This window comes from Poecilia reticulata, linkage group LG5 (genome assembly GCF_000633615.1).
Source record: "Poecilia reticulata strain Guanapo linkage group LG5, Guppy_female_1.0+MT, whole genome shotgun sequence".
In the NCBI taxonomy this organism is placed as follows: domain Eukaryota; kingdom Metazoa; phylum Chordata; class Actinopteri; order Cyprinodontiformes; family Poeciliidae; genus Poecilia; species Poecilia reticulata.
In genome coordinates, this window is record NC_024335.1 from 15,651,582 (window position 1) to 15,663,718 (window position 12,137).

General features: G+C 39.2%; 2 protein-coding genes across 6 annotated transcripts in view; one reads left to right on the plus strand and one right to left on the minus strand.

Annotated features, from left to right (window-relative positions):
- Nucleotides 1-1,029: 1,029 nt before the first annotated feature.
- Nucleotides 1,030-4,617, plus strand: LOC103465087 (protein LSM14 homolog B-like). Of its 2 annotated transcripts, none has more exons than XM_008409638.2 (8): nt 1,030-1,255; nt 1,375-1,538; nt 2,365-2,491; nt 2,601-2,789; nt 3,019-3,093; nt 3,714-3,854; nt 3,923-4,052; nt 4,135-4,617. In XM_008409638.2, the coding sequence occupies exons 1-8, from the start codon at nt 1,051-1,053 to the stop codon at nt 4,289-4,291; spliced, it is 1,188 nt and encodes a 395-aa protein (XP_008407860.1). In that variant the 5' UTR covers nt 1,030-1,050; the 3' UTR covers nt 4,292-4,617. The 2 variants fall into 2 exon arrangements, with proteins under 2 accessions (XP_008407860.1, XP_008407861.1); XM_008409639.2 differs by having other exon boundaries at nt 3,926-4,052.
- A 46-nt stretch (nt 4,618-4,663) lies between these two features.
- Nucleotides 4,664-12,137, minus strand: part of cdh27 (cadherin 27) — a 15,375-nt gene continuing 7,901 nt past the window's right edge. The window contains exons 9-18 of one of the 4 annotated variants that reach the window (XM_017304963.1): nt 8,896-9,038; nt 8,597-8,821; nt 8,294-8,512; nt 8,090-8,211; nt 7,926-8,012; nt 7,771-7,836; nt 6,517-6,591; nt 6,377-6,442; nt 4,923-4,988; nt 4,664-4,846 (exon numbers count right to left, since the gene is read on the minus strand). In XM_017304963.1, the coding sequence (XP_017160452.1) occupies nt 4,685-4,846; nt 4,923-4,988; nt 6,377-6,442; nt 6,517-6,591; nt 7,771-7,836; nt 7,926-8,012; nt 8,090-8,211; nt 8,294-8,512; nt 8,597-8,821; nt 8,896-9,038 (1,231 nt within the window). In that variant the 3' untranslated portion in view covers nt 4,664-4,684. Of the gene's footprint in view, nt 4,847-4,922; nt 4,989-6,376; nt 6,443-6,516; nt 6,592-7,770; nt 7,837-7,925; nt 8,212-8,293; nt 8,513-8,596; nt 8,822-8,895; nt 9,039-12,137 lie in introns of those variants that run through there. The other 3 variants (XM_017304964.1, XR_001776634.1, XR_001776635.1) reach the window with 3 other exon arrangements.

Sequence of the window (12,137 nt, forward strand, 5' to 3'; positions counted from 1 at the left end):
TTCAATTATTTATTGAAAAAAATTATGTAGAACCTCTTTGCAGCTGGGGCAAGACACTCTTAAGAAAATCACGTAGTGTATTTCCCACAGATGTTTGTCTTTGTGAGTGATTGCAGACATATCTCACACACCCTGTTAATGCAGTGAGTTGGATGGAGTCGACCTTTTAGTGGAAGAAGTAACTCAAATCTATGCTTAGTACAGGAGTAGAACAACTTTTTCTCCTCCAATGGGCTCAGCAGAAAAAGACTCAGGAAAAAGATTCTGACTTTTTAAATATAGCTTTTTTAGATACTTTAAGCAGAAGTAAAAAAGTAAATAAAAATTCTTGAATTATGACCAGTTTTTAATAATAATGTTCCTCAATATGGATAAGTATGATTTTGTAATTAAAGCTAAAAAGATACTTTCTATGTATCATGAAATCACGACACAATTAATCCAATTAACAATTAACTGGCATATTGTTTACTTGTTACAACAGTGTTTTGAAATAAATTTATCAAAAATGTTGAATATAGTGTCACCACAGTTTCTCATATTGCAAACATCATAAGAAATGTATAATACCAACATAAAAAAATTGATATTTACAGTGATATATATACATATATGTGGACACCTACACACACACACAAACACACACACGCACACACACACACGCACGCACACATCTATACTTATAGTGTTTAATTCAGTGCCACTCTGTGAAGCTGTAATACCAGAGTATTAAAAAGTCTGTTTTTAATCTTGCAGTAGACACAATGTGTCACTATTTGTTTATTTATGTCTAAAACGATAAAGTTCTGCCAATTTCTTACATTCTTTTCATCAACATTAAAGGACTATGTTCACAAATAGAAGTTGTACGATGTCTGTCGTTAATTTAATAAGAAACAAAACGCAAATAGTTTCTTAACGTCTGTGTCGGTGTACGCTGGAGAGTTAAACAAACTAACCCTGGCTTATGCACAGGTGGCTCGTTCATCTGCGAGCAGATCCAATCCTATAAAGCGCACAGGTGCACAGTAATTGCACATAAAGTAGTTCATGTCTGGGTGTCGCTATTTATTCATTTGTTGTTTATTGCTTCGTTTATTTCATAAAAAAAAAACGTTTACTGCAAATATGAGTGCCGGAGGTGGAACTCCTTATATTGGCAGTAAGATAAGTTTAGTTTCGAAGGCCCAGATTCGATATGAAGGCATACTGTCTTCTGTGGACACGGAGAGGTCCACCGTTGCTTTGGCCAAAGGTAAGTGTAAGCACGGCCTATTTAATATTTTAATATACGACTTTTTAACTCCTCTTTTCGTCAGCTTTTGTCGGTTATTTGGTATATATTCTAAAGAAACGTACGCTTTCTTCAACCAGTTAAATCCTTTGGTACAGAGGACCGGCACACTGAGAGACCAGTGCCTCCAAAAGATGAGATTTTTCAATATATAATATTCAGAGGAAGTGATATCAAAGATATTACTGTGTCTGAACCCCCAAAACCACACCATGGGCTACCCCGAGATCCTGCCATTGTTCAGGTATGCTAGTTGATTAGCTCGCAGCCGTATAGGCTCGATGATTGTATGGAAGGCCAAAAGTGCCACATTCTGGTAAATGATTCCACTTAATATGTACAGAGTTGTCATTTTAAATTTCTATGTTTAAAAAAAAAGTGTACATTTGATGTGCTACAGTCTATTGTGAAACGGTTCAAACCAACTTCACTTAACCCAAACGTCTAAGGTTATGTTTAATGTTTACATAGAGGGGAAATGCATTTTTTTCCCTCCTCTCTGTCCATATGAACCTCCTTATGACTTTTTCATGGCAGTCTGATTGGTCCAAATGTAGAAGAGGGAGGAACGTTCTTCAAATCGGACAAAGCTGGTGTCAAACATTTGTGCAGCAAAAATTTTGTGTTTGCTGCTTTGGCTTTGAAGATATTAATGAAGTTTAAAAGTAATTTTGATTTAGTAAAAGTAAGGGGGCTGGTTGACATTCTGACCTTTAAATTTTCAAAGCCAAAGCAGCACAAGCAAAATATTTTGCTACACAAACAGTGAGTTAATTGACACCAATTTTGTCTGATTTGAAGAAGGTGTTTAATTAGTAGTAAGAACGAACATGCAAAGGGAAGGCTTTAAAATTAGGGGGAAAAAATTTTTCAAAGTACTTCCAATTTTTGCTTCCAGAGTTAACTTTTATCTGGACTTAAAATTGACTGCTCTATTGAATAAGCTTTCTGTTAAATTGATTAGATAAGCTTGTTGTGTCTCCAGTTTTGAATTTTATCTATAAAAATTGTACTTGGCAATTTATTATTATTTAATCTTTTTCTTTTCTTTTTTTTTTTTTTAAACTCAGTCATCCATGGGCCCACCTTCTGGATACCACCCACGTTGGAGTCCATACAGAGAAATGATGCCCACCTTTAACCAACTGGCTGCTGGCTCTTTGTTGACTGAGCAGTACAATGCAGCGCTAGGCCTAAGTACAGAACCTTCCATCTTGAAAATTTAGTGCTGAGTTTTTTTGGTTATGTGCCTGCAGATAACTCGGTTCTTTCTCCTTTTTTTTCTTTTTTTTTTTTGGTCTCCTAGTGCCAGGACTTCATGGTACAGTCAGAAGAGCACCTACGGTGGAGCAGGCGGTTCAAACCGTGCCTTTGGCCTCAGCCGCACAGAGGAGGGGAAAGGTTCCAATCCCGCCGCAGAGCAGGATTCCTGTTCGTCCGTCCAGGGGCCCCCCACGAGATGCTTCGCGGGTTGAGAAGGAGAATGTTCCCACCAGTAAGCAGAATCAAACCTTCACAAATGACTCCAATAATTTTATTCACATCACACATGACAATCGCAGGAAAAAATGCAGAAAAAAATATGAATGACTCCAGTTCAGATCACTTGTAAACTCCCCATTTTTAGTTTAATTAAAATAAATATTTACTCTGAAGCCCGGACACAACCATCATTGCACCAAACAACTTAGAAAATGTTTTTTTTTTTTCTTTTTGCTCTTCAGGTCAAGCATCAAAACCAGCTGCAGCAAAGGTACAAGGCCAAAGTACTGATGATCAGAAAACAAGACAAAAACAAGGTATGAAATGCTTTCCCCCTCCACCACCCCAGAACACTTGGAAAAAAACGAGGAGTCAGATTTAGGATGCACTCCCCTTCTCACAGGGGGGCACATCCTCTTTTTTTTAACCATTTCTGCAAAGCCTTTTTACAAATACTTTAATTCATTCTAAAACGCGACTTTAAAAAAAAAAAGCTGCACCATTTATTCCAGGTCTGTATGTGTGAAGCGATCACTGAAATATACGAAAGCTAGTGTTTGGGTAAGGCTTTCTGTGAAATCTGACATGCTTAAAGGTTCAGCTATGACACTATTTTTGAAAGGTGTGTGTACAAGTTGCATGAAAATTCATAAAATTTAAAATGCCTTGCAGTGGTATGGAGTTTGTGTGAAAACAAAGCAGTTGCCAATCATGTTTTCATTAAAAATGGGGGGGGGTGGGAAATCCATATTTTATTTTGCCCTTTAAACATCCTGATTACCGCTCCAGTAAAGCCTTAAAGTCTCAAGCAGGTAGAAGCAACTTGAGGTGATGCTGCTTCTTTTGACAGAAGGAAATTAACTAGGGAACATTTTTTCCAGGGTGAAGTTGTGGCCAGTTTAAAACTGTCAAATTTGGTTCTGATGCGCATTCGTAGGCAGTCGCAGGCCGAGGACCAGAAGCCGTGGCCAGCTCTTGGCGAAAAACTCTCAAGTCACAGCTTTGGAGTTTGAGGCAGATTTTGACTTTGATACTGCGAATGCTGAGTTTAGAGATCATCTGACACAGGAGGCTAAAGGTAAGTTCAGGTCATCTTTCAGATTGGTAAAACTGGTAAAAAGATTATTTTATTTTTTCTTTGTTTAGCAGGTGAGAAACTGGACTCTGGGGAGGACCAGGACTCGAAGCATGAGCTACAGGAGGAAACTCTTGCAGAGAAGTATTATAACAAAGCTAAATGTTTCTTCGACAACATCTCAGCAGACCCTAAACCCAGGTACTTCAGGTTGCCAATCTGCATTGGTACCAGTTTGCTCTGCCCTCGTCTGATTAATTTTCACCCAATGTAACCTCCCTAGGAGAACTACCTGGGCGGAGGAGAAGAAGCTGAACATGGAAACATTCGGAGTCCCTGGTCGCTTTCTGAGGGGGAGAGCATTCAGGGGACGTGGGCGCAAAGCAGAGGGCAGCACAGATCGGCAAACCCTCGCCAAGATTGGCAGCGGGAGGGTGTGAAAACCTTGTTAATGCTACTGTAAATATCGTTTTCTACTTTAAAGCCATCTCTCCGACTTGTGTATTTTCATTTAATATTTAAGCTTTGGCTTGTTTACATGAAATGGGAGCAATTTTCTTTTTAATCCAGCAGCTGTGTACTAGAAGGCAGCATTTAATGTCCCTGGATCAGGATAGCATTTCTGTTGCGTGTATTGATTTTTGTACTTATGTGTAACTCAAATGGTCTTGAAACAATTTTTTTTGGCATTGGATTTTTTTTTCTGCTCCTTGTAAAAGATTAAAAGTGCAACAGTTGCTATTCAACTGTATGTTGTGTAAAGGTGGTTTTGGTCCCTGTGGTTGTGATTTCTAACGCAGTTGGCCAGTTCATTAAACTGTGGGCCTAAATTCTCAAGGAGAATTCTCATGGTTCACTTCATGAAGTGAACCATGCTCATCAGGAATGTCGAGGTAACTCAGATCTGCAGGACTATAGGGATCCCCCTCCTCTGCGTAGGTTTGAGGTTCATAATCAAGCAGCTCGGCCATTGGTTCTTGTAAAGAAGAGAGCCTCTGTGGAGAGAGGGAGGGGGGGAAAAAAAAGTTGTAAGGGCTAATTCATGTTCAAGTTTGAGTGTTTTATACTAACCCTCTGAAGGAGAAGTAGCATTTCATCAGACAGCGGGTAGCAGCTCTTGGCGTTGCAGTCTTCAGTCTTAAAAAAGTGAGAAGTTTTTTTTTTTTAATGAGATGACCCAGACATTTTACATTTGGGATTCTGCTAAGAGGTCATAAGGCCTTACTTAGTATCTTTGCTGGAATCTGTCTTGGCATCCTAATTTCAGTCAGATTAGTTTGCACAAGTTGACGCCTAGTCTATAGTCATTAAACAAACTCCAACTCCCATCACTGGATAAACCTTTAAACTGTTGCGTTTGAATTGAGTGATTTATACAGGAACTGTAGGTTGGCAACGGGGTGACTGAAACGTTTAAACAGAATATTCTAGCCAGCATAGCATCAACTTGAATCACTTTTGACTTTCTTCCATTTTTTTTTCACAAGAAAATCAAAGCTTGATCCCCTTTATGTAATTTTCCATGTAAATTGTCATTGCTACACATAATCTGATTTAAGTGATCTGAAATTAGGAGACTTATGAAACTAGATACAGATTGTGCTTGTCCAATTGCACTCCTGCCTAAATCTGATGTGGTGAAACTTGGTTTTCAAACTAATTTTGTGCAGGAAATGCTTGAAAGCAGCTTTAACAGAGACGATACACATGCAAAGTATCTGCATGTACTGCAGTAAACTCATTACATTTCTTAAGACTTTGTGTAAGTGCTGGTGCTTTTGCACAATATATTTTTCAGATTTCTCATTGACATTCTCTCAAGTCCTAGGGCTGCCAGTTGCTACTGTCTTCAAACAAATTGAGGTAACTTATTTTGCCAAAATTGCTTTCAGTGTATTTGTCCAGGTGTGAGTTGATTAACCAATCAAACCCAATTATAGGAATTTGATTGGCTAAATGAGAATAATTCTTTTAAGTTGCGATATGCTATTTCTAATTGGAAACCTATGTTTATAGGTTGAGACTATTTAAATTTGAGTTCCTTTTTCACCAGCAGAGAACTTTCTTGTCGGTGAAAAAGGAACTTGAATCTAAATCTGCCAAGGATATGAATAGTTTTGGGTTTAACAGATGTGCTCTCTACAAAAAATCAGGATCTCAGTTTGAATTTTAGTACAATAAAGCTGAAAATAAGTATGCAAACACCTAATTCAAACATTGACAATGCGCTAAGGTTCATAAAATAACATTCAACATAAACTCTCCGTCACTGTTGGCTTCAGCCTCTGAAAACCATTCTGGATCTACGTATCTGTTACTTTAAAGAGTCGTCTACTATAAATGAGACATTAATTTTAACCTAGAAACAGAATCTCACAATCTCCCTTTTAAAAGTCTAAAACTACAAGTAGCAGGTGTTTATCAGGAAGATGTAGCCATTGGCCAAGAAGTCGAGATGTGTAGATGCGAGGGAGAAAACAACTGAATATTCAAATAGAATCTGAAGATCATACGGTGCAGATTACCTTGTTCCTGTCTTTACTCGTCTTGTACCTCCATGAGTTGCTACTGGTGAAGCCGTCGTCTCTACCCTGTGGAAGTGAGAGACTAACATCAAACTTTCTAGACTGACTTGTAAAAAAAAATTACTTTACTCTCTACCTACTTTGCAAATGTCTTGTGTAAATTCATCCGAAAACCTCACGTTTTCAGATTGCTCATACAGTGGCAATTCCCCTAACTTTGCAAGAAATAAACAGTTAATGAGATTTGTACAAAAATAAGTCACATTTTTGAGTATTTCTCATGTGTAACCTTAATATAACTCCATGGTGCTTCAGCGTTTGAAGTCACTAGGCTTCCATTATAAGGGAAAATTGAGGTATTTCTCAAACTTATTTTGCCAAAATTGCTTTTAATGTATTTCTCCTGGTGTGAGTTGGACGTCTGTTAGGACGTCCTGCCCAGCATGGAGTTGAGTGCTGAATGTACATGTGGTTTTGTTGAAAAATGCTGGTAACTTAAGTGCCGTTAGAGTCTGTGGCTAATTGTTTTATGTTGAATTGGTCATATTGTCTAACATCTAACCATTACGTCTGAGCATAAAACTATTCATACCGCTGGAAGATTAGAATTTAAAGTATTTTCATTTTACAATAAGCGAACTGGAAGAGAACCTTCTCAAGTGGCTGAGCCCCAGCATTTATTTGAATCTAGAGATCGAACTCAACATTAGGTGATGGCAAGGAGGCCAACCAAAATCAAAGACATGGAGCTCACCACTAGACAAATTTTAAGAAACAATATTCAATATTCATAAAAATGCAAAGGCTGGTTAACAATTAGAAGAGTTTGATTGGCTAAATGCGAATAATTGTTTAAGTTGTGATATGCTATTTCTAATTGGAGACCTATTTTTATAGTTTGAGACTCGTACCAACAAGAAAGTTATCTGTTGGTGAAAAAGGAACTTGAATCTAAATCTGCCAGGGATATGAATAGTTTTGGGTTTAACAGTTATGCTTTCTACAAAAAAATCAGGATCTCAGTTTGAATTTTAGTACAATAAAGCTGAAAATAAATATGCAAATGCCTAAAACAAACACTGACAATGTGCTAAGGTTCATAAAATGGTGTTCAAGTAAACTGCTCCCTGTCACTGCTGGCTTCAGCCTCTGAAAACCATTCTGGATCTACGTATCTGTTATTTTAAAGAGTCGTCTACTACGTATATATGAGATATTAATTTTAACCTAGAAACAGAATCTCACAATCTCACTTTTAAAAGTCTAAAACTACAAGTAGCAGGTGTTTATCAGGAAGATGTAGCCGTTGGCCGAGAAGTCGAGATGTGTAGATGCGAGGGGAGAAAACAACTGAATATTCAAATAGAATCTGAAGATCATACGGTGCAGATTACCTTGTTCCTGTCTTTACTCGTCCTGTACCTCCATGAGTTGCTACTGATGAAGCCGTCGTCTCTACCCTGTGGAAGTGAGAGACTAACATCAAACTTTCTAGACTGACTTGTAAAAAAAAATTGTAAAAAAAAAAATGTATTTACTCTCTACCTACTTTCGAAATGTCTTGTGTAAATTCACCTGAACACCTCAAGTTTTTACGTTGCACATACAGTGTAACCCGTTCCTCTAACTTTTCAAACTTTGCAAGAAATAAGAAACAGTTAATGAGATTTGTACTAAAATAAGTCACATTTTTGAGTGTTTCTCATGTGTAACCTCAACATTCCTCCCTGGTGCTTCAATGTTTCCAATCATTAGGTATCCATTAACGTCAGAGATTTCGTGTGCGGGCATAAACACTGCTTTGCGGGAGATGGTAATTAGAGCCAACACTGCCACTGCAACAAAAAAAAAAAAGTCATTTTACAGGAGTTGTCACATTTCCAGGATGGTCTAAAGATAAGTGCTCTCTTTTCTTACGCAAGAATAAAGCTAACGAAAGCAGCAGTGCGATGCCTACAGCGCCAGAGCTGCTAATCGCCGAGTTCCGAATGCGGCAGTGGGGAACCACCAAGCAGGAGCACACGGTGACGTTCAGCTTGTAAATGCCATACGCCCCCTGCAGGTCTGACACCTTCACTCCAAGAGTGTAACGACCAGCAGGCACACGAGAGAGCCTCACCAGGCCTGCTGTGAAACCTACAAGAACAAAAGCAAAGCTTGTTGAGGTGCTTGGATTGTGTCGCTGTGTTGAGATTTTTCTACGTTTTATCACAGTTTTACCGTAGGATGGATCCAGTTTCCATTTTCCTTTGACGTCCCCAAGCAGCTCAAATGTGAAAGGCCCTCCATACGGAGAAGCGTCTAGATCAGTGGCTGAGATGTTGATGGAAGTTTGGTTGTCGGACATGCAGACAGCCACATGGTTCACCTCCAGTTCTGGTACATTGTCATTCATATCAATAACATGGATCTTCAGTGTAGCTGTGCCTGTCATGGGTGGCTCACCTGTTAAAAGTAGAAAACAGTGCTTTCACAATGGAGATATTTAACGCTATGAGAATTATAGAAATTGTGATTACCTTTATCCACTGCATGCAGTATTACGGTGTAAACGCCGTTGACAACATGGTCGGATTCCCTGTCCACCATCTTTCTGGTAGTGATGTCTCCAGTTTGGGGATTAATATTCATCCAGCCTGCTGGATCATGTCCCACTTTGTAGCTGTTGACAAACGCAACTCACTTTAATGCAAAAAGATGCTAAATTGAAATTCAAAATGCAAATGTTCTGAAGAATCCGAATTCATGAACAGTTGTGGTCCTGACATAAATGACGGCCCGTCGATTGCTTCCCAGTGCACCCACCATACTACCATTACCTCCCTCCCAGTGACGGCCAGTGCTCTGCATGCCCGCGTTCATGAATGTAGGTCACATTCCTCACAACTTTGAGCTGAACTTGAAGCCATGGTTTATACCGGTGTTTTTAAGGACACATTTATACATAATATTCCTAAGAGGGGAGTTCTGAGTGACTGCTGAGCAAGGGGCTGTCTGGCAGTCTGTCCATTCTGGAAAAGTTTGCAGCGATTGTCGGTTTGCCTGGTTCATAAACTTGGTCTAAAGCAGTGTTTCTCAACCTTTTTTGGGCCAGCGCCCCCCTAGCCTTTATCCAGGTCCCTCACTGCCCCCCACCAAAGAATTTGTAGGTTACTTGCACTGACAATTATTTTATTATTAATGTTACGATCATTATTATCAACATATTATCATTAAGTTGAGGAACGACAGCCAGGTGGAAAAGGTAATTTCCACACTATGTGTGAGCAGCATTTCTGTGGAAGCAGTGGATTATCTTCTATTACATAACTTTCGCTGATTAAGGAGTCACATTGTGCTGGTTTTTCTCATTGGGAGTAGCTCACTGATGGATGACTTAAGTAATAAAATAAAAAAATGTATGAAACCAAGAACTAAGAAGGATTATACTTTTGTTCACCTGTTCATCAGTAGAAGGTCAGCAGAGAAAGCCTGTCGGGCCTCGTTTGATGTAATTTGAAGGAAATGGGTTTTTCATGTCAGATTCAGAAACCTCCATACACATTTAAGATTATTACACACCAATTAGATGCTCATTAGACCAAAGGGGGATTCCAAAAATATTTGCAGCAACACTTACATTTTGGACATTTTTTAAAAATCCATGTTCTACCTGGACACATCCACATCTAAGGGAAACTTAAAAACACTAATTAACCTGACATGAATATTTTTGGACTGTGGAATAAACCCGGAGTACCCTGAGATATACAATGCAGGTATGGGGAGAATATGCAAACTCCATGCAGAGGGATCCCAGGCTGAGACCAGAATTCCAAGAAAACAGTACAGCTAATAGAGAGAATAACACCTTTGTTATGAAATCTTATTTTTTGTTTGTATCAACATACTGGACAGTATTTAGCATTTTAGAATCTATCGTTTCAATTGTAAAAGCCGTCACAGTCAAATCAGGTGTTTGGTTTGAGATCTGACCTATAAAACTGAGAGCCACTCGAGTAAAAAGTGGCACAAAAAGTGGGTATGCACTGTATGCAATGCATAAGGGCGCTGAACAAGAGGTAGAATTAATAATAAAATAATAAAGACTTTGTGGTCCTACTCCTACGCCACTAGAGGCAGTAGCAGGCCCAAAAAGGTGCTTATAAGGTTGTCGATAGTTTCTCGTGAGAAGTTACTTAGCAGTACATAGTAGGATTTTCAACTTTGAAATCTACTGAGTTTCTAGAGAAGTGATCTATCTTAGAACCACAAGCAAAAGTTAAAATGGAGTCCAACCAGCGTACAATCGAAGAAGTAGCATCCGACAACATAGTCGAGAGGGAAGTAAAGCCACCTAAGCCACCCAAGCGCAAAAAGAAGAAGATTTCATTTGCAGTCTGGTGGGCACTGCATGCATCTGAGGAGCTTAAGATGTCAACTAAAAATGTGGAACAGCAGGACTCTTCATTGGTGCTTGAAAATGGATCGAGCGCCAAAGCACTGCAAAAGGTGGATCAAAAAGGGGATGAACAGCCACCTGAGAGTGAGTCCAACAAGAACAACCAGGTACCATTTAAAACCTGTTCAAGGGAAGACATCCCCACTGACCAAGAGATTTCTGCTGGAAATATCGAAAAGCAGAACGTCAGTGTAGAAGAGTCCATCGCTGAACCAGTAACCGATTCACTGGTTACCGAACAGGAATCGGTCTCCGTACTGAAGAAGACACCAGAGAAGGAAGAGTCATCTAAGTCCAGCACTGAAATTGTTATCAATCAGAACACTTCTCTGCCTGAAGAAGATGATCAGGAGAATTTCTTTAAGACGGAGATTTGCAAAGAGGAACTTGTTAGTTTTACAACAGAGCCGGTGACCGAAAAGAAATCCGTCACAGAAACACAGAAGAGAAGAGACTCTACAGAAATGACAAGGCAAGTAAAATGCTTGTGTGAAGCCAAATGTAAGGAGTCTGAATTGGCACATATGGAAGTACAAAAATTCTTAATGAAACAGCTCGATGACATGTCCGATGTAAATCAGAATCTAAATGCTAAACTTAAACAGCTAAAAGATCTGACGAACAAATTACTCTCGGAGAGAAGACAGAGGAAGAATACTATGGTTTCAGTTCAGACTCAGAGCGAATCACAAGACACCTCACCAGTTTACCAATGTGTGTCAGTCCAAACGGAGATGGATGTGCCTGAAACCAGATGTCACTTGAAACCAGTCGGTCAATCAATATCAGCGCAAACGGAGATGGATGCGGTGGAGAACAGATTTCACTTGGAACCAGTTTATAAAACCATTTCAACCCAAACTGAGCTGTTTTTACTGCTTAGAAAACAACCTTCTGAAACACAAATGAACAGACATCAGGATCGTCAGACAAAAGTATTCAAGAGATCTACAGTTGAGAACAGCATAGAGTCAGCAACGAGAGATGCATCTGAACTGAACGTTTTCAGTAATGAAAACATTTCTGGTGACAACATTGAAAAAGAACTTTCAGTAAAGGAAATAGTTGGAGACCAGGCAGAGACCATCAAAAACGAGATTCACATGAATGAAACAGCCATCGGTGAAGTACTGCAGGTGGTAGAAGAAGAAACGGTCTCCATAGCACAACAAAATGGAGACCATCAGGATGAGAGAAAGCGATCAACTAAATCTAAACGTAAGATCAAAAGAAAGGCAGCAGCGAGAGATGCATCTGAACTGGAGAGCCTCTGTAAGAAGACAAAGATAGAACAAGAAGTTTCTAAAGTAGAAACAATTG